Source organism: Ornithodoros turicata, chromosome 9 (genome assembly GCF_037126465.1).
Source record: "Ornithodoros turicata isolate Travis chromosome 9, ASM3712646v1, whole genome shotgun sequence".
NCBI lineage: Eukaryota > Metazoa > Arthropoda > Arachnida > Ixodida > Argasidae > Ornithodoros > Ornithodoros turicata.
In genome coordinates this window covers 36,113,977-36,139,461 of record NC_088209.1, presented here as the reverse complement: position 1 = coordinate 36,139,461, position 25,485 = coordinate 36,113,977, and the positions used below count along the sequence as shown (strand labels likewise).

Genomic DNA, 25,485 nt, shown 5'->3' with positions numbered 1-25,485 from the left:
GGCTGCGACCGAATCCCACATCCGAGGCTCCGGAGCGAACTGTATCGAAACCATTGACTTCGTACGGAACACCCATTCTTAAATGGTGTAGCCGGCTTCCATGTTGATGTAGCCTACACCTCGGTGTTTTTCTCTTGTCTTGTCTTTTCTTACCCGTTCTGACTGCACAGCCATCTCATCTTTGGAGACTATTGCCGTTCGCTGCAAAGGCTGAAACATATATTCTGAAACAGAAGAAAACAAAAAAGAAAAAAAAACGCCTTATTTGTTTATTCAATCAAACATTTTGAGCTCTCATCTTGTGTATAGATACATGTCAGACGCATAACACACGCACGTACGATAAAATAATGTAGTTTGTGAGCGAGCTATAGACATCGAGATACGCAGACACGGTGCTTGAAGATTTTGTCAAGTAGCTCGTTCAAACATGATATGATGATAGAGCGTACGGCACGTACGACACTTATGATGTGACAGCTAATGGTCGTCACTGCAATCAGTGATAACAAAACAAGCGCTGTACAAAATTTTGCGGAAGACATTATAGAAGGAAGCCTATAGGAACATGTGGTTTCCTTGTTTAGCTGCACCGGAAGTCTGAGAGCACCACACATTTGCAGCGAATAGCCACTTGCTGTCTTCTAGCACGTGGACAGCCGGCGTCATGATCGTTTCTCTCGGTCCTCTTGGGTGTCGTGTGCCTCGTGCTCTTCGCTCAACGAAAGATAGAGGGAATGCCAACTGGGCTCCCTCTCCGTCGATAGGCTGCCCATCCTGTCGATGTACTGGAAAAAAAGTGGAAAAGGAGATGCGACAGTGAAAAATTGGTGACGTCATTGTCGAAAAGCGTCAAATTCAACGATCTGGTCGAACTCAGCTCGGAAGTGGTTGATATTTCGAACTGGAACTGTTCTAAGTTCGTTAAAAGTGGAAGGTCTATTCTAAGACTGCTACCACTGCACCTACTGCCAGCAGAAGAACAGTTTCTGTTCGAAATATCCGCCTTGAGACTTTTGCTTGAGTTCACTGCTGGTATCACAGCGTGTATAGCTATGCTAGCCGCTTATTAATCGGCCATTGCATCACGCACGTTAATGCTACTAGCCTTCGCGAAACTTAAGATTGCATTTGCTTTTGCTTGTCTTCTTGGTTTTTAATAGCCAGCTCACTTTGAAAAAAAAAAAAAAGTCGGTTTCTCTTTAGATTGTCTGTTACCTGTCCGTGTTGCCTATTCTCAGGCACTTTCACCCAGTTCCCAAAACGATTACCCCCAGCGACGTGCTAGTTCTAACAGAGAGCCAGCGATCGGTGCGATACCTGCAAAGTCGGCCCAAGGGCACGCTGCCATACGTGCAGGAAAACCAAACAGTAAATAAGAGGGAACATCCTCTTTGGACTTTTCATTTCGATCTGCTATGTTTCTTGCCAATTGATGGCATAAGAAAACCATATGCGTTTCTTCGTGGCCTTAGCGTTGGCGACAATGAGAGATTGAGTCAAGAATGTGAAATGCCCAAGCAAAAGCAACTTTGTTTTACCTGTCCTTCCATTTGTCCAATCTCTAGATCTCTCTCCTATGCACTCCGACATCGCCTCTCTTCTCTTCGCCGCATGTAATGTGCAGTAGTTTTTTTTTTGTTTTTGTTTTTTTTACATTCGCTCCTGATCGCCCAAATTGAAACCTCATTACCGTGGAAGTGGCAAGCTATGCATTCCGCAGTTAGTTCCATTACTTAATAAACATGTTGGGCCGGTACAGTCGACACTATTGCATTAGAAACGACGGTGGATGGAATCGTATGCGCGCTGCGTAGGCCGCGCTCTACGAAACTGTCCTTCTCATTACGTTGTGGCTCGAAAATATTTATGTGCTTTTTTTTTAGCACACTATCCCACGAAAACCTGAATTAGCTAGCTCCGTGAGATTATAGAAAGGACGAGAGCATTCCCAATCACTGCACTATCCCACGAAAACCTGAATTAGCTAGCCCCGAGAGATTATAGAAAGGACGAGAGCATTCCCAATCACTGCACTATCCCACGAAAACCTGAATTAGCTAGCCCCGTGAAATTATAGAAAGGACGAGAGCATTCCCAATCACTGCTTTAGTAAAAGCGCGGCAAAGGCTTAACGGACTTCAGTTTTGCGAACCCCAAAAATGCCACTGCCGACTAAATCTTGTGTCTTCAGCGTCCTGCAGAATGTATGCCGTTACAATCTATGTGCCACATAACTGCATTATCGCAAAATATAGTTTCTCTATGTGTCGAGGCAGTGTCACAAAAGTAATTTCTACTTTTGATACGTATGACACCGTGGAGTGTGTACTCTTCCATTGCGACTGGCAGCACTGCCCCTCGAAGGTCGATTTCCGTCCCTTCGCCACAGCAACCGGCAGACTTCCGACGTGGTGCGGAGAGTGGAGACGCGCGCTGTTACTTCCAGGGTATTGCTCCATAGTCGAAAGCGTGCTGCGCGAACGCAATGCATTCTGGACAGGTCCTGGTCACACGTCACATCAAGCGTCAACGCACACGTGACCTTAAAGATGGCCGCGCCCGTGATCGGCGGCCAAACCATTTCTAAACAACCCGTTTGCTGTTTCTGTCCGCCGTTTTGAACGTCTTTCCACCTCGGTAATTATTTTTATCCGATTATCTCGCAGTAAAACGCTCAGATTTACATATGAACGCATCGTATACTGTTGACCACTCGGAAGAAGCACCGTATGGTTTACGCTGGCAAAATACGTACGTTCATCTCCTTGGCTTTATGCGGACGAAAATATGTCGGCAAGCGCAAAAACGACTGGTAGATAAAGTCACATGACCTCGAAATGCGACGTTGCCTATAGCTATGACGTTTGACCACGACAAGACGGCGGTTTCGCGAAAAGCACCCGCCTGCGGGTAATTACAAACATGGCGGGTCAATGGCACCCTTGTGTAGCCTGTGTAGGAGACAGACGCCAGAGCACCCGGTGACGTCACTTACACTTGGAGAATCCGAAACTACGGAGATTTGCGGCAACGCAAGAGCTCTGCAAGAAGGTCTGTAAGTGCGCAATCTTCGCTGACAACACTTATATTTGGCTTACTTAGCATTTGAGTGTTGAGGTCGATTTCCGAAATACGAGACGAAATAAATGTCAATCGAACGATGCTAGTTTAAAAATAAATAAATGTCATTTGTTTAGTCCGCAGTGCTTACATGCAACATGGCTCTGAGACGAGTCACCCGCCGTACCTGATGGACGAGGCTAACGCTATCCATCTTGTCGACGTCTCCGTAGATTGGTTCGTCGTCGTCCGCCTGGGAAAAGCCTTGCTGTCTGAGCAGCGGAGGTGGCGGCTTGTCCGTCGCCATTTGGAAGGGTTGTTCCGCCGCCTGCTCGCGTTGCGCGACTACGGGGACCTGGTCCAGGAGTAGGTCTGGCGGCTTGTCCATCAAGATTAGAGGGCTTGTGCAGGGTGCCGGAGAGGACGGCCCCTGGGGCGAAAGGTACTGGACAGGAATGGCTAAGATGATGAGGCCGCAAGATAGGCAAACCACGCCGGCGACCAGGTGGGAAAAACAGACCGTCAGACCGATGAACGCCAGCGTGAGGCCGACGCCGAACTTGCAGAGTGCGCCGCGGTAGGAGCGTTCCTCGAGGCTGCTGAGCCCATAGTCCCGGTAGTGCAGCACGATCATGGTGGACGTGACTGAAAAAAAAAAAAAAGTGGCAATTAGGACAAACAGCGTTCCTTTAAACTTCAAAACCTGTCCTCGATCCAGTCTCGGGTAGTAATGATAACTAGTTGCTTCATGCAGTAACTAGATACTTTTGTACAGAAGTAACCTGTTACCGCTTGTCGTTACTGTAACTGTTAGGTGTAACTGTAACTATAAGACACTCAGGTATTGCAATATTTTGCACACGCCATTTCCCTATAGTATCATTTTGTCGCGGCTTCAAACACCCTGCTTTTTATTTTTGCTTTTTTTTTCAGGCCCGAGGAATTCCGCGAGTTCTGTCACCTCACACGCAGTCAGGATACCCTTGGACTAACTTGGGCGAACAACTTAGACTAACCTTGGACTAACTCGCACCGTGATGTTAGAGCCCATGAGAAATCCTTTGTTTATAAATTATAACACCGAGCTACGCGTGGATAGTATAAATACTGAAAAAAGTTTTTTAGTTACATTTTATTCTGCCACCTTTTGTCTTAAAAGGCAACTATCAAGTAACTATATGTTACTTTCATGGCAGTATCTGTAACTTAGTTACGTCATTAGCGTAACGTAACGATGACTGGCTGATCGATCACAGGCAACGGGATGCCGACATTTATGCCCCAGCACAACTTTTAATCGACATAATTTTCAAATTAAATTGGCGCGATTGTCTGCAGCGCGTGCGCGCAAAACCTTTGCTCAGGCACATATCATAGTAGTGCCACGGTGGCTCAATGAGTGAGAAAAATTTAAAAAAAAATTCTTAAAAGTACAAGAAATTGAAGAAGTTGGAGGCCTGTGGCTGCACGTAATGTATGAGTTCGTAACTCAAATGTAACCATAGCGACACTGAACAGCTGTGTCAACCTGGCCTTCGTCAGCAGTGCGCAGGTAGGCATCAGCAGATCGTGCAGAACGTGATATGTCAGATGGGACATCCTACGTGACCTTCCGACGCCACCCACTCAACCGTTGAGTATACCTGCGCACTGCTGACGCCAAAACGCTCGAAGCCAAGCTGCATACAGAATGGTATTCTTCCCGTCTTCTGACTGTTGAAAACGGGAGGCGCCCGTCTTTTCTGTAACACTCCACGTGTACGCCAAGTGTCACAAGAATGGCGTGCGTCCCTCATACTGGACGATTTTAAAAAGATGCGCGCGCCATCAAGCGCGTGGCGCAAGGCAGCATGGGAACTTTGAGGGACACTGCTCCGTCGTCTGCTTCGGATATGGTTCATATCGGCTGACGCTGTGGCTGCGCACACCGGGAATGTTGTTGTTCTTCTTCTGCCTCCGCCTCTGGCCGTATCGTAATGCTTGAAGGCGCTCTAAGTTCCCATGAGCCCTTGCGTACCACAGGTGGCGCTTCCTGCCGAATTTTATAAATGCTTCTGGTCGACTTTGTCCCGTCCTTTGACTATCCTTTTCAATGGCTGCTTGGCGGGCGGTCTCTTGTGTCCTTCCATGCGCGACAGCGTTATTATCTTGCTCTGCAAAGACGAGTCTCGCAGGCTCGATCGGAACGCTTATAGGCCCGTGTCTCTATTGAATACGGACTATAAGATTATTTCTAACGCGCTATTGCAACGAATTTCTCCTGTTTTGGGCCTTGTTATTCCTCCTTGGCAGGCCTGCGCAGTCCCCGGACGGTCCCTCCAGCTCCACGCTTCTGCGTTGCGTGATGCCCTTTATTGGGCTCATAGTCGCATCCAACCTGCAGTTTTGGCCTCTTTTGACCAAGAGAAGGCTTTCGACAGGGTGCACCACGGGTACATGTACCAGGTCCTGCACGCTTTTGGATTCCCTGTTACGGTTATTGACTGGGTCAGAACTCTGTACGCCGGAGCTTCAGCTACGATTGGGCTAAATGGGGCTCTGTCTGACCGTTTTCCAATAAAGTCCGGTGTGCGGCAAGGTTGCCCTTTGTCTCCTGCTCTCTACGCCATGGTCTTTAGTCCACTTTTGGAGTCTCTTGCAACTTTCCTCCCTTCACGTATGCTCAAACTACCTGGCTCAACAGCTCTTCCGCTTTTTGCGTACGCGGATGACCTATCTCTAATACTTAGAGATGAAGCTTCTGTTGCCGCTGTCCTAGGTGTTCTAGATGCCTATGGCAACGTATCAAATGCGCGCATTAATCGGGCGAAGAGTGTTTTGCTCTTCCTTAATGCTACCCCTTCGTGCCCTGCGCCCTTTGGCATTCCTGTTAAAGACGATGTTCGCATACTAGGATATAACTTTAATAGTTGCGGACTGTCGCCGTCCTCATGGCTGAGGGTGCACCAGCGCAGTGTCCCCGTTCTTGCTGATCTCAGAGGTTTGGTGCTCCCTATCACGTGTCGAGCCCGTCTTGCCGCCTCATGGTTTTTCAGTAAGTACTGGTACCATGGCAGTGTCGTTATTCCCCCTCGTCAGATCTTGGTAGCTGCTACTCGCACAGCTTTTCGTTTCATCTGGGGTGGCAGCGTGGAATGGGTGTCACGCGCCCGCATGTGCTTGCAGCGGGAGTTAGGTGGCCTATGGGTTCCACATATGAAGACCAAGTGTCTCGCCCTTGGTCTTAAAGGTATTTTTGATGCGCTCATGGAGCCGTGCCACCCTGCCCATGATCTGTTACAGTTCCTCCTGGGTCCTGATGTCAGGTTTTTTTCGGCTTTTTCGCTGAGTAGGCCTCGGTCTGAGTTTGTCGCACCTCACCTCAGGGAGTATGCCTCCTCCATGCGGCGCCTGCGCGAGTCCTACCCAGGTGAACGCATTTCTACCTGGACTGTGAAGCGACTGTACAAATCGCTCTTGGAGCTTCTTCCCATGCCTCCGCCGGCTGTGGGCCTTGGTGTGCCCCGGCAGGTTGCTTGGCGTCTTGTCACCGCGGGCTGGTTCGACGCACGTCGGGCTAGCCTGCAATGGCGCTTGGCACACGGCGTTTTACCGCTTCGGGACCGTCTGGCTCGGTACGGAGTCACCACTCCTTTCTGTCCATTCTGTGCTTGTCACGAAACTGCGGAACACGCGTTTCATCAGTGCCTTGTGCCCGATACTCTATGGCACAAAGTTGAAGTCCTGTTCGGTGTGTCACGCATTCGGTGGGCTGTCATTCAAACGCTCTTTCAGCCTCCCGTCCCGCATCGCGATAGGAAACAGTTCCTCCTTCTGGCAGTTGAGATTAACTACCAGGTGTGGATTTCTCGCTGCATTGCAGCACAGGGTGGCCGCATCCGTAGTGTAGCAGAAGTGCTAAATCTTGTTCGAGCAGGGGTTCGTCGCGCTCTTCGTAGAGAGAGAGCTGTGCTGGGAGCTGTGCACTTTGCAAGACGGTGGCAGACATCTTCGGTCCTCTTTGAAGATGATAGAGGTACGTATGTGCTTCACTTTTAGGTGGCCAAGTACAGAGTGCCGTTGTCACGTTCGCAGCTTTCCGCGAGTCTTCGTTCGTTGCATGGTGACGTCCAGCACACATATTAATCTAGAGATCATATTGCTCTAGAGTTGGCATCTACGTAGCCTTAGTTTAGTCCGTGTGAAACGTTAGAGGGACCCAGTCTGTGTGGCTGGTCTTCCGCTCTGATGCCAATACAGAGAGACAGGTGGCGCTTGCTTTTCTAAAATGGTCTCTTACCGAACCCCGAAGACAGTGGTTAGACGTATATACGGTTACCAGAGAATTTGCTTCAAACGGAACACCCCGGAATCCGGGATATTCGGCTGGATCTACGTATACGGCAACTCTCCCCAAAAAATATCAGAAATATCCAGAGAGCGTTCCACAGGTTGCGAAGCGCGGGTCACCGCTCACCAATTGGCTGCTAGATAAAATCGACTTCGTGAATGAAGCGAATTCCAAGCAACGTCGTAAATTATAGCAGGCGCAAGGACGGTACCGTAAAGGATGTGGTAGATGTCGTGCGCTCCAGAGGTATGTTTGTCGACAGACGCACATGAGTACAGAATATCTAATGCTTGGTTCACACTGTTGCATTTTCATGCGTTACGGATGCGGCGCGACACGGTTGTCATGACAACGAAGCACGACACTCCGAAAAGCACACGCACCGCAAGAGTTGAGCTCGACCGAACTCCATGCGGTACGGGCTACCTGCGGAGATGCACCTGACCAATGAGCGAGCGCGCTCCGCGCAAGCGCATCACTGCTGTGCTGTCGCGTGCTTTTCCAACATGGCTGCTGCCATTTGAACAACAAGTGGCCAGTTTACGCGCTCTGTATGACGCAGATACACTTCAATACACCTCAAAGTTTCGCCGACCACATCACGTTGCCCGTTCATGGCTGCCTGTGGAATGGAGACGTGGTGGAGTGGAGACGTGATTGGTCAACCACAAGCGTTTGACGGATCAAGAACGCATATGTCTGAAGAGCGTGTCGTACGACAGCCGCCTGCGCACTGGATCCGCACCGTAACCGCAACGGAGAGAAGTTGTAGCAGTTGTAGTGTGTACCCAGCGCTGCTTCCTCCGTGAAAAGGGGCCAATAGCTCCGACCACGACAGGATAACGGTCGTATTTTCGTTACCGTTTCCATTTTCGTTACTGCTATGTTTTCGTTTCCGTTATCCGTTTCTGATACCAGCCTTCAATTTAGTTTCTGTTACTGTTTCCGGTAATGGAACGGCTGTTACAGACCTGCCGGAGGACAGCCCGTCCGGCTCTGTGAGCACCCTGTTTTGCCCAAGTGCTGCTTCGATGCGCACATCTTGCAGGACTTAAAAAAAAATGTACAAACATGTCTTCAGTCACTCAGGGCCCAACAACTCGAGATGGGCGTGACCATCATCAAATGTCGCATTCATAAGCGGACGTACGCTCTCAGTAATATTTAATGATGACATGACCACGGTGAAATGAAAAAAAAAAAAGTAAGAAATGAATAATTGACAATTCTAGGCTGTCATTCTCACGCTATTGTGGAGTACAGTGCTGTGTTGTAATGTCATATATGAGGAGTGGGACGGGGTAAGCGAGGGACGCACTCTCGAGGTCCAATATTGCGCTTTGTTTCCATGCTCTTCTATAGTATTTAGAGCATTACAGGGAGTGGAGTCACCAAAATACAAAAATAAAATGAAAAGTCATTCAGATGTCATCGCACAACAGCCATTACCCGAATTAATACCGGATAATTTTCGTTTCCGTTTCTGTTTCCGTTACCATCTCCAGTTTTGGTAATATACCGTTTCTGTTTCCGTTACCATTACCGTTACCCTTCCCTGGCTCCGACACTTCCCTTCTCGAACGTAGCAAGAATTCACGAAAACGTTACTTTTTTTTTTCTCTCTCTCTCTCTATCTCTCTCTCTCCTTCTTCTTTTTGAGTGCATAGATTTGTTTACCGCCACGCGGTCTTTTGTGTCACTGCAGCAGCAAGTGATTTGCTGAAATACAAGCCCTACAAAATACAAAGGTTGGTATATATACTCTATATATAGCAACCCCAAACCAGTAAAACATGCCTCATCAGTGCCGGATTTAGGAGAGGGCATGTTACTGTAACTGTTAGGTGTAACTGTAACTATAAGACACTCAGGTATTGCAATATTTTGCACACGCCATTTCCCTATAGTATCATTTTGTCGCGGCTTCAAACACCCTGCTTTTTATTTTTGCTTTTTTTTTCAGGCCCGAGGAATTCCGCGAGTTCTGTCACCTCACACGCAGTCAGGATACCCTTGGACTAACTTGGGCGAACAACTTAGACTAACCTTGGACTAACTCGCACCGTGATGTTAGAGCCCATGAGAAATCCTTTGTTTATAAATTATAACACCGAGCTACGCGTGGATAGTATAAATACTGAAAAAAGTTTTTTAGTTACATTTTATTCTGCCACCTTTTGTCTTAAAAGGCAACTATCAAGTAACTATATGTTACTTTCATGGCAGTATCTGTAACTTAGTTACGTCATTAGCGTAACGTAACGATGACTGGCTGATCGATCACAGGCAACGGGATGCCGACATTTATGCCCCAGCACAACTTTTACTCGACATAATTTTCAAATTAAATTGGCGCGATTGTCTGCAGCGCGTGCGCGCAAAACCTTTGCTCAGGCACATATCATAGTAGTGCCACGGTGGCTCAATGAGTGAGAAAAATTCAAAAAAAAAATCCTTAAAAGTACAAGAAATTGAAGAAGTTGGAGGCCTGTGGCTGCACGTAATGTATGAGTTCGTAACTCAAATGTAACCATAGCGACACTGAACAGCTGTGTCAACCTGGCCTTCGTCAGCAGTGCGCAGGTAGGCATCAGCAGATCGTGCAGAACGTGATATGTCAGATGGGACATCCTACGTGACCTTCCGACGCCACCCACTCAACCGTTGAGTATACCTGCGCACTGCTGACGCCAAAACGCTCGAAGCCAAGCTGCATACAGAATGGTATTCTTCCCGTCTTCTGACTGTTGAAAACAGGAGGCGCCCGTCTTTTCTGTAACACTCCACGTGTACGCCAAGTGTCACAAGAATGGCGTGCGCCCCTCATACTGGACGATTTTAAAAAGATGCGCGCGCCATCAAGCGCGTGGCGCAAGGCAGCATGGGAACTTTGAGGGACACTGCTCCGTCGTCTGCTTCGGATATGGTTCATATCGGCTGACGCTGTGGCTGCGCACACCGGGAATGTTGTTGTTCTTCTTCTGCCTCCGCCTCTGGCCGTATCGTAATGCTTGAAGGCGCTCTAAGTTCCCATGAGCCCTTGCGTACCACAGGTGGCGCTTGCTTTTCTAAAATGGTCTCTTACCGAACCCCGAAGACAGTGGTTAGACGTATATACGGTTACCAGAGAATTTGCTTCAAACGGAACACCCCGGAATCCGGGATATTCGGCTGGATCTACGTATACGGCAACTCTCCCCAAAAAATATCAGAAATATCCAGAGAGCGTTCCACAGGTTGCGAAGCGCGGGTCACCGCTCACCAATTGGCTGCTAGATAAAATCGACTTCGTGAATGAAGCGAATTCCAAGCAACGTCGTAAATTATAGCAGGCGCAAGGACGGTACCGTAAAGGATGTGGTAGATGTCGTGCGCTCCAGAGGTATGTTTGTCGACAGACGCACATGAGTACAGAATATCTTATAGCGCTGCTTCCTCCGTGAAAAGGGGCCAATAGGTCCGACCAGGACAGGACAACGGTCGTATTTTCGTTACCGTTTTCATTTTCGTTGCTGCTATGTTTTCGTTTCCGTTATCCGTTTCTGATAGCAGCCTTCAATTTAGTTTCCGTTAACTGTTTCCGGTAATGGAACGGCTGTTACAGATCTGCCGGAGGACAGCCGGCCCGTCCGGATCTGGTGAGCACCCTGTTTTGCCCAAGTGCTGCTTCGATGCGCACATCTTGCAGGACTATTAAAAAAAATGTACAAACATGTCTTCAGTCATTCAGGGCCCAACAACTCGAGATGGGCGTGACCATCATCAAATGTCGCATTCATAAGCGGACGTACGCTCTCACTAATAAATAATGATGACATGGCCACGGTGAAATGAAAAAAAAAAAGTAAGAAATGAATATTTAACAATTCTAGGCTGTCATCCTCACGCTATTGTGGAGTATTGTTGCTGTGTTGATGTCATATATGAGGAGTGGGACGGGGTAAGCGAGGGACGCACTCTCGGGGTCCAATATTGCGCTTTGTTTCCATGCTCTTGTGTAGTATTTAGAGCATTACAGGCAGTGGAGTCACCAAAATACAAAAATAAAATGAAAAGTCATTCAAATGTCATCGCACAACAGCCATTACCCGAATTACACCGGATTAATTAATCGAATTAATACCGGATAATTTTCGTTTCCGTTTCTGTTTCCGGTAGCGGAGGACGGCGGTGCGCGTTTCCGTTTCTGTTATCGTTACCATCTCCAATTTTGGTAATATACCGTTTCTGTTTCCGTTACCATTACCGTTACCCTTCCCTGGCTCCGACACGAAAACGTTACTTTCTTTTTTTTCTGTCTCTCTCTCTTCTTCTTCTTCTCTTTCAGTGCATAGATTTGTTTACCGCCACGCGGTCTTTTGTGTCACTGCAGCAGCAAGTGATCTGCTGAAGTACAAGCCCTACAAAATACAAAGGTTGGTATATATATTCTATATATATATACCAACCCCAAACCAGTAAAACATGCCTCATCAGTGCCGGATTTAGGGGAGGGCAGACGGGGCACTTGCCCCGGGGCCCCCACCACATAGGGGCCCCCACCAGTAAAGGTCTTGAAGGGAAATCTGTTTTGCATGCCTGTAAACGCATCTCTGAAACGGAACCTTGGTAAAAATCTGTCCTCCGTCCACGCATATCGACCCCGAATAACACATTGGATAGACATGAATAGAATATTTATTTCACTTGTCTACGAAATGTTCAAAATATGACAAAACCTGACTGCTGAAAAATCTCGGACTGGAGTGCCACACGGCCGCCGTCCTTTAGATACAAAACGATGTCATTTATAGACATATAATACACGAATACATAGAATAATACACAGAATACACGAGGGAGTCCCCACCACTGTGCCTTATAACACCACTGCGCCGGGCCCGTTTTCCCGAGGACACTTTCTGCGGAGTAGATGCCGCGCATTCCGCAGCGCCCCGTCGACGTGTAGCGGTTCTCTAGCCGTTGGCACGTGGTATACAGAAAAAGAATATATATCCGGCCAGCTCCTTCGCATTCCACGCGTATTACACCGGCGCTTTTTCCGGGAGCTTCAGGCGCGCAGTCGCAGCGACTGTTAGGAAGGACAAATCCCCCAGGATGTTGAATGAATCGGTAGTCAGCAAGGTAATGACATGCGTCTGTTTGCCGAGTGTCCGCATGGGGGCAAAGCCGAAGCGATGGAACTACATTGCTCGCGCATTGAAACGCAACAACAAATACGACGATGTCTGTGGAGATAGGCATTCAGACACAGTTCATAACCTACACTCTTAAAAATGAACTTCACCGCATAGCACGCTCCTAGCCAACCATCATCTCGAATGATATCGTTATCTGCCCTGATTTGTTGAAAACGGGAGGCGTACGCCTTTTTTTTGTGTGTGTGTGTGACAATTATGAACAGCATAAGTGTCACAAAAAAGGCATACGCCTCCCGTTTTCAACAAATCAGGGCAGATAACGATATCATTCGAGATGATGGTTGGCTAGGAGCGTGCTATGCGGTGAAGTTAATTTTTAAGAGTGTAACGCTGCACAGCAGGGTTGTTTCGATTTAATCCGCACGGATTTTATCCGCACAATTTTATCCAGATTTTTTTTAAAATGTCTTCGCCAAGTGTGATGTGAAAGACAATCTGAACTCAACATCACACGGAAAACTCCCGGTTTATTTTCTTGTAATGTTGGCTATTTGCAAAAGCTCAGGAACGCGCAACATTAGCTTTTAACTTTTTTTACTTTGTTTACTTTTTAACCTGTAACTTTTCAGATTTCACTTTTTCCCGCTTTCTTCTGCCCATTCAGAGTCCATGGAGACACTGTAACTGAAGTGCGCCGAAACACGATATCTATAATCCAGGCATGTAGGATCCACACCATTCAACCACGCGTGCATGGAACTCCACTTATCGGGAAAAGAATAGAAACTGATACAATGTTGCTGGGACAGGCAGTTCCTTAAACAGAAACTATGAGAGGTCACCCGACATTAAAGAACAGCGAAGCACACTTGTTTTTACTCTGTGTCACATTTTCAGCCTTCTATACATTCTCCAAAAATATCCGGGTTTTATCCCCAAAAAAATCCCACGGGAGAGGATCTTTTTTAAAATTATCCGGATTTTTTTCAACCCTGCTGCACAGTGAAATCATGTTACAATTAACTTGTTATTGCCACCAACACCATCATCAACATCTTCTTCTTCAAAGTTCCCACCAGGATTCCGTGAATATAGTAAAGTTGTTAGGGTGCCTAGGGAGCCTCCATGGGTTGCTGCGGGTGCCTGAATACTATCTCCCTATGCGCAGGGTAAAGACAACCGCGTCGTCTGCTACGAAGTTCCGCCATCTTTACGCACAGCCCGCGATGCGCTCACAAGGCTCACAAAAGTGTAGCTATATAGGCTTCGCGACACACTACATTTTGGAGTTGAGTGAATACATAGCAGAAGAGGTTTGAAAGAGTGTGTGAAATGGGTACACAGTATTCATGCATGGTAAGTGTGGGAGTCAATCTGTCGGCTTTGCAGCACTCGCTTCTCTCCACCCTACACAGAAGGAGCTAGTAATCAGGGCACCCCAGGCCCATTATTATGAGAGTATGGCCATTGGGTGGAGCCTGTCTCAAAGCGCGCCATTTGACGTCACACGATGGGCGGTGCCAAGGCCAGTGGCACCATTTTGGATCAGAGCTATCGCCCTGAAATCTCCCATTCCGCCATTTTGGAGCGGAGGTAATCTCCCCGTGCTGCCGCGGCTCGCCTTTCATCCCGGCTAAGTGGGCGGAGCGATGACGGCTCTGCCGCCACGGCGGCTCCGGCTCCATCTCCGAGCGGCAAAAGATCACAGAATGGCCAAACTCTCTTCATAAATGGCTCTGGGGCAGCCTAACCATCATCCTCTCGAGTGCTTGACTGTTATAGGCATAGAGTTAATATAGGAAGACTCTAGAGAACGTACTTAGTCTGTCTCTTGTCTGTCCTTGTCTTTCTCTGTACTTAGCGCGCCGTCAATTGGATTCTCCTATCCCCGAGCGTTACCGCCCGGGCGCAGCCATCCGTTGGTCATGGACAGTGTTAGTGGACGAATTTCAGCCCCCTAACTACAGCAGAGATGCTCCGTTTGTTGCCAACCCTGTGCAGTCACGTGGGATGACAAACGGGGGAACGAGCCGATGGAGGCAACGGCGTCCACCGTAGGAAGCGAGGCCAGCCGTGTAATTGTGTTGAGTACGCCCGAACCTTCGGGATACGTGCAGAATTGAGCATAGCGCATATCGGAATCACAAGGTAAATGTTGCCATATCTTATCTATGAGATTAACTGCGACACCGCCAACCTTTTGGTTTCCACCGGCTCGGATGAAGATGTTGACCGACGTTGAAGTGGCGTTTGTATGCTTTTGCGAGCGAAATCAATAAATTGTTACCCATCGTAACAGATGTAGGCATGTATTTCGGAAGGCAACAGAATTCCAAAGATGAATACACACAGTAAACCGCCATTTTCATGTTCACAAAAAAAACAATTTGGAACGTCTTGGGTTGTGCCGTTCTGCATGCGGTCATTCATTTTGATTCCCTCAGTAAACAGCAGTATAAGGTGTCCTCAAATGCACATACCTTACGTTATGTGTAACTCCTGACGTTTTCAGTTTTAAAACACACAGGACCGTACATCAGAACTGTACATACTATCAAGATTACAAAAGGCACCTAAGCCATTCGGCAAATGCAGCTGTTCTATGAGAAACTGCCCAATTATTCACGACCACCATCACCATATTCCCTATGTTTTCCATGTGTTAACACGCGCGTTCCACTTTGACGGAAAGCATAATTCAGTTAGACGGTACACTGTCCATGATATTTAGTAATTCTGTCTTGTTTTTTTTTTTTTTCGTCGCGCCACATTTCTGATCACGGACGGGTGCCACATAATGGCCTGTCCTGGGGTTAATTCAACCCACCTGCGCCCGCTGAAATCTCAGCGCACGGCACGCCGTATTTATTAGGGAGCGAGAGGAGTTAGAGTTATTAGGGAGAACAAGGGCCTTTAAAAGGGCACGTACCTAATAAAGGGCGCGTAAGCCGGACGGAGGCAACGCGGGACAGTTTCAGAATGGGTGTTGGGCCATATGTTTATTAAAAGAAAAAGAAAAGGACGAAAGGAAAGGTTAGCCAAGCAAAGAGCCGACTTTCAGAGTGGGATTTCCCTCACTGTAACCCAAAACGCAAGCACCCTGCGTTTGCAACGCCATCAAGTGGTTTTCCACAGCAGTCACTCTGCGTACGAAGAAAAACGTGAGTTCCCCCAACCACACCGAATATCCTCTGGATGTACGAATAATGTCCTAAGGAATTTGTACGTCCGATGGATATCCTCAGAATATCCGTCGGACGTACGACTCCGTCAGGACATTATTCTTACATCCAAAGGATATTAGGTATTTTTGAAGTTTTGGACTCATGTATCGTCGTTGAATTTATTACTAAAGCACGTACGTGTGGTTTGTTTTGCGCTTTACCTTTTCTTTTTTTTTTAATTGTTCCATGGCTTTAGCGCTCTCGCAGTATCACTTAGGGGTTTGGTTCACGCACCCAGGATCCTCAATTTCATTGGGAGCCCCAACGTGCAGGCGTATACCCCGTTCAAAACCCCATAGCCACGAGCGGCCCCGGCCCTGGACAGAGGCGGGTCCAGGTTTGAAGGGGTTCTTTGTCGGAGCCCGTATGGGGGGAGGGGTGAGAAGGAAATCCCACGTACAATTTATAAATTGGCGGGTTTTTTTCGGGGGGGGGGCGATCGCCCCCTTCCTCCTGGATGCGCCACTGGTCCCGAAAGACGAAACCTCTATACGCCACCACAGCGTTCACGATATGTGCGTTGTGCAAGGGCAGTGTTTCTATATACTGGCCAGATTCGGTGCAAGGTTGCGGCATTTATGGGTCCATGCTTGTACACTCCGACTAATTAAAGTGCGTGACAAAAGAAGACACACCCATGATGGCGGTACGGTCAACCGTCATGTTGTTCGCGATCACGTCAAAAAGAAATTGGATTGCTCTTAAAGTAAGTCCTTCATTTTGTGGCTGTAACAGCAGACACGAATATGAGACAGACGTGGCGAAGCTGCGATGACTCTGCGAGCACGAGGGATGCTGCCTTGGCGGCGCTTGTGAAACTTGTTCAGAGCTCTGGGATGGACACAACCTTTTAGGATTCCCTGTGCATGATCTTGGGATAATTGTGAATAGTTGTACTTCTAGTGAACATGTGAATAGTGGACTTCTGAATAGCGAACATGTGAATAGTGGACTTCTGAATAGCGAACATGTGAATAGTGAATAGCGAACTTGCGAGTAGAGCACATGAGAAGTATTTTTTTTTGGGGGGGGGGAGAATTTATGTTAGGAGTAGCAGAACAAGTCAGGAGACGAGTTCAATTTCTCCTCCTTTTTTTTCGTACAAACAAACAAACAAACTCTGCGAAAACTTCGAATGCGACAAACTGACACTGACCGCCTTCCGCTTGAACTACACTCTTAAAAATGAACTTCACCGCATAGCACGCTCCTATAACCAACCATTATCTCGAATGATATCGTTATCTGCCCTGATTTGCTGAAAACGGGAGGCGTACGCCTTTTTTGTGACACTTATGCTGTTCATAATTGTCACAAAAAAGGCGTACGCCTCCCGTTTTCAGCAAATCAGGGAAGATAATGATATCATCCGAGATGATGGTTGGCTAGGAGCGCGCTATGCGGTGAAGTTCATTTTTAAGAGTGTAGGCCCACGAGACTTGGTACATTGAGTGGAAATAACCCTGGATCCCGTTTGACCGCCATTTGTACTATATATGCTTCTCTTACTGTGAACGCCATGTCGTTTTATGTAATATCCGCAAAAATGTTTGACGTCCTCACGGTTACAACCACGAGAATGGTATCGAACAATAGATAGCGTTTTTTACCCTTGAAACTATTAAAATTTCACGCTTTTAGCTGCCACTATGCGATAAAATGTAACAAATATGCCATAAATATTCTTAGGTAAGTGTCATGAACGACTTCTCATTGAGGAATGTTATAGTGACATAACTGTAACTTGGTTCAAAATGCTACGCGAGAACAGGTGAAGTCTTTTGAGGTCAACTCCGCCCTAAAGACGCCCGTGATTGGCTTAGGGCGGGAGCATGACGCATCCGAGTCACAATGTAGTGCGCCAGCGAGCATCAAACTGACTCTTGTACACTGGTCGTGTTGCGAAAACACTCCTCGGAGACGACGTATTTAGAGCACACTTGCATGCCTCCAAAGCAAACACGTAAAATATTAACAAAAAACACGGAAATCTCGTGTGCCCCACTCTCAAGGTGCGGACTGATACATCCGCCGTTGGCAGAAATGCACCTCCTCTGTGTGACTGTAGCTAAGGGAAGGGGGAGGGTTGGGGGTGATAAGTGGTAAATTTTCGCCCCCCACCCCGTATTCTTGATATATTTTCTTTTTCTCTTCTGCCCCCGGCACTGACTGTAACTCTTGTGTTGTTAACGATGAAAGATGAAAGTCACTGAAAAGGTTAGCCAGCTGTAGGACTCGAACCCACATCTTCTGGATTACCGTATATGTAATTGTCCCTTCTATGTTGTTCCAGCCTCAGAACATCAGTTCTCTCATGTTGTCTCTGAGTGTAGTAACAAACAATGAACGTTAATTGAATCGGCCTTCTCCAGCCATATCCCGATCACAGAATAAAATAATATAATTTTTCCAACACCGGACACTTAATCGACGACGTATTCTATAAGTCCATCGGGATTTGTCAGCGGAATCAAGCTGCGTTGACTTCTTTCAGGGGTAGACCTTTTCGGTACTTGTCGTTGTCGAGGAGTGGATGATGAACAATCACAGCAAAAAAAAACTATAGAAGGTCCCTTCGATTTGGCGACGCTCGCTTTATCAGTTCAAGCAATGCAGCGCTTTCGTATTCATTTTGTAGTACGGACCTAGTTGCAGACGAGTTTGCGGGCACCCTGCGCTTGTTGCGTAATACGATATGCAGCAAGAATCCAGCTACGTCGAGGAGACTCCAGAGGATAATGCTGGGCCTGATCGGTGCCGCAGAAATCGATATCACGGTCGTTTACACTGCAGCAGGATATTAAAGAAAAGACAAACACTTAAAATCCAACAGCGCGAGCACTATAGGGACAGAATGGAGGCGGTGGCGTGGAGTGCAAACCCACGACCTATATATACTAGATTATGGCGACCATGTCAGTTGCCCACATCCCCAGCATTGGCATACCAGCATCGTAATACCTTTCATCAATATTATGTAGCCTGGTATACCCGTATTCAAAGAAGTACGGATTACTTAGAATAAAGTTTGAAGGATTCTTAATATCGATAACAATATTCTTGCCAGAGCCATGTGCAACACCGTCGATGTCTTCCGATGTTCTAGGAGTTCCTCTTGTCTACTGGTTTGCTCCAGATGCTGTATAGAGACGTACTCTGTATCTCAGTGACTATCGGTGTTTTTTTTTTTTTTTTCATTTTCCCTTTTGCGTCATAGCACAGCCAGCGGAGGACAGCTCAATTGTTGTGCTTGTACGTAACTACTAGCTTGGCCAAGTCACGTCGTGACTGCGAGGTACCCGGGTTCGAATCCCGGTGCCGGCTGTGCTGTCTGGGGTTTTCCTTGGGTTTTCCGGCAAAGTTTCCACATGAATGTCGGCATACTTCCCCCTGAAGTCGGCCCGGGACACACACTAACCCCCTTGTCCACCACTGCTGTCCTCTCTCCATCTGTCCTCGTCTGTACGCCGCACATAGCTACAGTCGCTTCGCGGCGCTAAGTGTGAATTCATTGCAACGTTCACAACTTTATCAACCCCGCATTTGAATTCACTTTCACCTCTATGCGTACTATACAAGAGTAAAGAAAGAAAGAATAAACGATTCAAAGGATGGCTCTATTCGGAAGGAATAGAGTCATTAAGATGGATCAAGGCACGAACGCTGTTTAGCGCCCATAACCCACGGGTTCCTCTCGCTCGCCTTGCAAGCTAAACGCTGTGATGAACGATAATAGCCGCCGGTAGCAACGAAAAGGCGACGGAAACAGTCGATGATCGACCCGATGCCGGCTCGCAGTCAGGGTCGCTAGGCAGAAAGCTCACACATTCTTCATTCCCACCGTCTTCACAAAAGGCGCGTGTCTGCGTGCGGCGAATCGAAGTCGCCCGTATATAAGCTTTGTCACTCATACTCTAAATGGGGGCGTCACTGTTTGGACGTACGACGCTCCGCACAACGTATACAACACACGATTATTGTGCTGTACATTGTGATACGAAGGCAGAAAAATAGGCGATGTCAAGTTGCCGGTGGTGAGTAAATCAAAGCGTGATATTAAACGGTAGGAGCAACCTATTTATTTACACATCGTAACGAGACAGTCTCGTGTACATTGCGCTATAGGTTTGCTGGGTTGTCCCCCTTGCCTTTTAAACCCCAAACTCGGGAATATGCTCCCTATATGCTCTGGATCCGCCCCTGATTGCACCGATGTGACACAGAACAATGGTGTTTCGTATAGTTTCGTTCCTTTTGTACTCATGCTGCGAAGTAAAATTTAACGTTCAGTGAAAGCAGTTGCCGTGGCAACGTAGCATTAGTATTGGCACGTCGGACGACTTGATGAGATTCGATGGTGACCTTTCATTTTTTCGTGTTTTTTTTTTTTCGTATGAATTTCATATGTTATTCGCTGTCTGTCTCTCCCTCTCTCTTTGTCTCTCTCTCTCTCTCTCTCTCTCTCTCTCTCTCTCTCTCTCTCATTTTTCCGAAGGCTTTCCAGACGGATGTCGGCACAGTTCCCCCTGAAGTCGGCCCAGGACGCATACTAACCCCGCTGTCCCCCACTCACTCCTTCCTGCTGGCCTCTCTCCATCCCTCCACATCTGTACACCGCTGATAGCCACAGTTGCTTCGCGGCGTAAACACGGAATAAAAAAGAACGACTAAAGTTAAGAACTGCGCGTTTAGAAGAGCGCGGAAGACGCGTGATAAATTGTAAGGATGCGCGCTGTGTCACGGAAGTAATTTCCTTTGGGAATGCACGTAGCCAGTTGATTGTTTCCGCTTTCTGGATAGGGCTTTTGTTCTCCACGGATCCCACCGGTACGGACACCGAGTCAACTGCGCGACCAGTATCGGTCAATAATGGCAATAAAATTCCCTTTTGTCAAATCACACAAACGGCGTCGGCTGTGACACACGTATATACAATTTTATAGAGTAATTTGAATTGGAGAGAGCGTGCGCGTTATTTTCCTGTAGGAACAACCTCATGATATGTCTCGTAGATAAGACGGCGTAGGCGCAGGCTAAGCTGGTGGATGGGTTCCATGAACAGAACATCCCAAGCTTAGGAAGCATACGAAAAAAAAAAAGGAATAAAGAAATAAATAAAGAAGAGGAAAAGACACGAACGAGAGCTGAAGGCCGCGCGTCATTTATTTTGCTGTTTTCTTCAAGGTGTATCGAAACTGTATCCTGCAACACAGTCACAAGATATTCTGTAGCAGACGACAGGAAAGGCGCTGACGGTGTCGTCTGCGAAGTGTCGTCTGCTAAGTGCGAGTACGCCACTACCGATATTCCGCACCGTGTGAATGTTCGCATAACGCGGGAAGGAACTTCGTCTCTGTGAGCAGTGTTTTTGCTTTTTCTTCCACTAGAATCTTCCGCGAGGATGTCGCTCGTGTGAATACACAGTGTTTCCTATGTTCTCCTGTATCGCCTGTTCTGTGCGTACCTTATGTCCTTGTCTTTCGCGTCCCCAAATATTGCAGTATGCTCCAACTAGCCCAACTTTCTGCGCTTGTTCATGATGTATCTCACACGTTATATTAAAAGAGAAATAATGACAATCCGCCGCCGTCGTCACGCACCCCGCTATAGCTTTTCGTTTCATAAATTTCAAATAAAATCGTTTCATAAAGTTTACGAGATAATGCGGAACACCTGTTTCTTTTTCTTTTTTCTTTTGTCACGTTGTTTTCCAGCATGCTATAAATTCCGTAACATTATCAATGTTTCCGCGTTATGATTTTCCATTATGAATCTTTTTTCGGGCAGATTTTTCTTTTTTTTTTAAGTCCAGTCTTGTTTCTGCAAAGTTATTCTTTTGTTCTTGTCATTGAACCCTTTTTATTCTATATTTTGAGCGTGTGCTTAATAACGCAGCCACTGTGACCTCGCTAAAAATTTTCGCTTGTCGGCACCGCTGCTTGGGGACCTGCATTTAACTTCGTTCCAGACAGACCATTACGAGATTGTCCCCTCCTCGCTTTTATGGCGTTTTCCGCTCAGATACCCCTTACGTTGCATCGTGTTCTCCGATATTGCATAGCCTTTCTTGACCAACGCCGAGCCGAACATATTAGCTCAGTGAAATCAAATAACACAGGAAAAGGTGCCGACGCCAGGAATCGAACCTGAACCCTCGTGATCGGAGGTTCGATTCCTGGTTCGAGATCCTGATCCACGATCTACTAGGTTGTAACGACCATGCCATAATCGGCAACCCCTATGAGGAGCCCGTCCACACACGATCCGCGAGATCTGCGCCGTGATTGGACAATGGAAACTTGAATTTTGAACGCGCAGAAGCGGACGTACGACTACCGTAGCAGACGACAGCAACAGCTCTTATGAAAACGCGTAGAATGATGATGATAATCAACTTTAGAAAGAAGTATCTCCCGTGAGACATCACCGCTTGTACAAAAATACTAAGGTAATCTGAAGTACAAACTATTGCAGAAATTGAGTCAGCAATATCGGGGCCGTTAAGTAGCGCCACCGCCAGCTTCCAGATGCGGCGCTGGGAAAGAGAGCCTATGACACGGTCGTTATACTTTTAATACGTAATCTATCTTTTAATATCTAATATTTATATCTAATCTAATTATATATAATCTTTTAATAACGTAATCTATAGATTATAAGTATACTATACCGACCAATAGTAAATCGTGAAGCTAACGCTCTTAGTACTCACTCGTTCCGCGTGTGGACCCACAATCTCCTTGTTATTTCTAAGTGAAATCCAATCTATAATCCAATCCGCTTCCCCGTTGCTCCTTTCCATATCGTGACTCTGACTGTGAGTGACTCTGACAACAAATGTACCGCGTGCCATTCGGTGACTGCTCCAGTACGAGAGCACGATGTCCTTCAGCATCCAGTAGCGGTCCTTGTCAATATATTGATATGTCGTTCTGTAATTATTCCTAATCGACCGTGCACGTGCGCGCCACTATCATATAACTGGGGTCAGAGCAATACCGACGAAATTGGCTTCATGCACTCTGGAGATTCAACACGCATTTGCAGTCGATTTTCATGCTAGTTGGGTTTTCATCTTCCATGTAGTTTCATTGTTCTTCTAAGCCATAATACCTTATGGTGCATTTAACTAAATGAATTGCATTGTATGTTTGTCGAATTGGTTGGCGCTTTAGTAATCGTATGGTGTGTTGTACTGTATCATAATGTATGTATAGTATCTGTATTTTATTGTGTTGTGTATTTGTGTTGTATTGTACGGCATGTATGTTTAACATACGTATGACCTGACAGACACAAGATCGTACCTAAAAATATTTCATATACGATGCTAAATACTGTGGGCAAAACTGTAATTAGGGGTCAGTTCAATATATAGGTATACTTGAAAACGGAAGTAATAAGATTAGGGTAGCAAAAACTTGAGAAAGCGTTAAGATCCATTTCAGATACTTGATCGTGACTTCCACTACATTTCTCTCGTCAACTAGACCGACGAGTTCTTGTCCTGAATGCATGCAGGGAAAACAAGCGTCAGCACGACCATTGGAATAGAGTTCGACCTTCCGAAGTTTCATTCTCTTGTCCTATACCGATAGTATGTGGAAGAGGTAAGGCTAAGGCGAGTGGCATAGCTGCACCCTCCCCCCCAAAAAAAATAGAAGAACGAAATGGACAACAAACCTGGGGGGGATATGTAATTTATTAAGAAAAAAGAAATGAAAGGTCAGCCAGACGGAGGTGGGCTTGCTATTAAAAAAAATTGAAAATGGGGGAAGCAAAGAAAAGGAAAAGAATAAGAAGAAAAGAAAAGGCGAAGAAGAAAGGGGAAAGAAAAGAAAAGAAGAAGGAAGAGAAAAGAAAAAGGGAAGACAAAGGAGAAAATAAAAGGAAAAGAAGAAAAGACAAGGGAAAGACAAAGAAGAGAAGAAAAGGAAAAGACAAAGAAGAAAAGAAAAGGAGAAGACAAAGAAGAAAAGAAAAGGAAATGAAGAACACAAAACTAAAACTGAAAAGTCACACACACAAACCTAGCACTGGCGACTTTCCAACGTGAAACGTTCTAGACACATCATATACTGTAAGTCATCCAAATTCCCTGCATCCTCAGGTCAAGAGTCGTCCTCAAGACCCTGAATTCACAAGGGGCAACCCCCCTCCCAAAAAAGGAAAAAGGAAAGAAGACTCCTGAGAGAGAAACTGAAGTCCGACGTCAGAACGCGGTACAAGGAGATATAGGCTTCCAGCGAAAGGTCGAAAGGTGAAATGAATAGGCAAGTGAAAGTGAAGAGCGTGTGAAAACGAGCGCGTAAATGAAAATTAATTACAGTACTGAGCAGAACATATACTCAGGAAAAAAAAAAGTGTCTGAAATTCAGTACAAATAATTTTCGGACAAAGTACCGAGTGGGAAACTAAAATACCGTACTTTGAGTGCGGTATATTCGGGATACGCGCTAGGAAAAAGGGAGTGATCTCAGTCGTTCCGGGAACTATAGATGCTTTGCTTTTTTGTACCATGTAACCATGCATTTCTTTCTTTCTTTTTTTTTTCTTTTTGTTGAGTGCTCCACTCACTTAGGCCTTGCCTGTTTGTGGGTACTCTTTAAATTAACAAATAAATAACCATTAGTCCCTTTCGGGACTAAACACATGGAAATTTATGCAAAGTTTAGGGACCGTTTGCAGTGTGCCGGGGAAAAATATCAGGGAAGCGACTAAATTGGGGAATAATTGCAATATATAAGGGAGTAGAAGCTGTAATTACTCCCCAATTTCACACACCCCTTTTTTTTTGTACGTCATGCAAGCCTGCGTACGACACGAATTTCTTCCTACAGACAATGCTCGTGACTTGCCCCGTGAATATAATAACACTGACAATAATTGTCACTACAGTATTCCAAAATCAGGTACGTTTGAAGGCCGCGTGTGGAACCCAATTTCTTTTTCCGCCACATGTGTCAGCAACAAGTTGTATAGAAACAAAATATCCACCATCCATCGTGCCGGAGATCGAATTTAGACGCGTATAGACACGTTAATGCGATCGGCTCACGCAACGTCACACGAACATCGACCTTACTGTTTCGCTGCAGCGGCAGATGATTGCTTGGACGCCCACCTGATTGGAACGCTGTGTGCAGTACCGTCCACGACTGTATGCGTACGCTGGCATGGAAGTCGCACGGCCAACGTCCGTTTGCGTCCAGGAGCACGCTTCCACTGGCGTCCGATCGATACTGCCATCACTTCCCCGCAGACTTCCGGTGACGTCACCGGTGGCGTCACGTGGGACAAAACAAAAGCACGCAGCACAGCAGGCTGCTGCATTCGATAAGACGGGATCCCCCTTCGCAATGCAACAAGTTGGACTCACCGTTTGCAGAGCACCGTTCCTAAGAAGAGCTCAGCAAAGGCATCCGAAGAGGAGCGTGTTGTATCGCGTCGTTTGTTGAACACGATGGCAGGGCAGACTGTGGCGCCCCCTTCCATATTCATTAAGTTGTTTGCATTCCGTACCCAACGGGGAGGAATAAAGGTGAAGAACGACCACAACGTTCTCCGTAAACGCGGAATGAGGTTGGGGAGAGGGTGGTATTTAAAGGCAGAAAGGGAGCGTGACGCCGTCTATCACTGGTGGGAAAAGGAGAACACTGACAACACAACGTAGTGTCGGAAGGTATACATCGGCTGGGGACTTTTTCTACGATGTCTTCTTTGTTTA

At 46.7% G+C, this 25,485-nt stretch overlaps 1 protein-coding gene across 1 annotated transcript; it reads right to left on the bottom strand.

The window, feature by feature from the left end:
• Positions 1–263: 263 nt before the first annotated feature.
• LOC135367939 (uncharacterized) lies at positions 264–24,983 on the bottom strand. The gene is made up of 3 exons (XM_064601035.1): positions 24,883–24,983; positions 3,251–3,708; positions 264–788 (listed from the first exon to the last, which is right to left on the bottom strand). The coding sequence occupies exons 2-3, from the start codon at positions 3,695–3,697 to the stop codon at positions 666–668; spliced, it is 570 nt and encodes a 189-aa protein (XP_064457105.1). The 5' UTR covers positions 3,698–3,708; positions 24,883–24,983; the 3' UTR covers positions 264–665.
• Between the last annotated feature and the right edge of the window lie 502 nt (positions 24,984–25,485).

Excerpts from the sequence above, each read along its gene's own strand:
- LOC135367939 (XM_064601035.1), bottom strand. The coding sequence starts at position 3,697 with ATGATCGTGCTGCACTACCGGGACTATGGGCTCAGCAGCCTCGAGGAA. Across the intron at positions 789-3,250 it reads GCGTTAGCCTCGTCCATCAG|TACATCGACAGGATGGGCAG; the intron begins GTACGGCGGGTG and ends CTTTTTTTCCAG.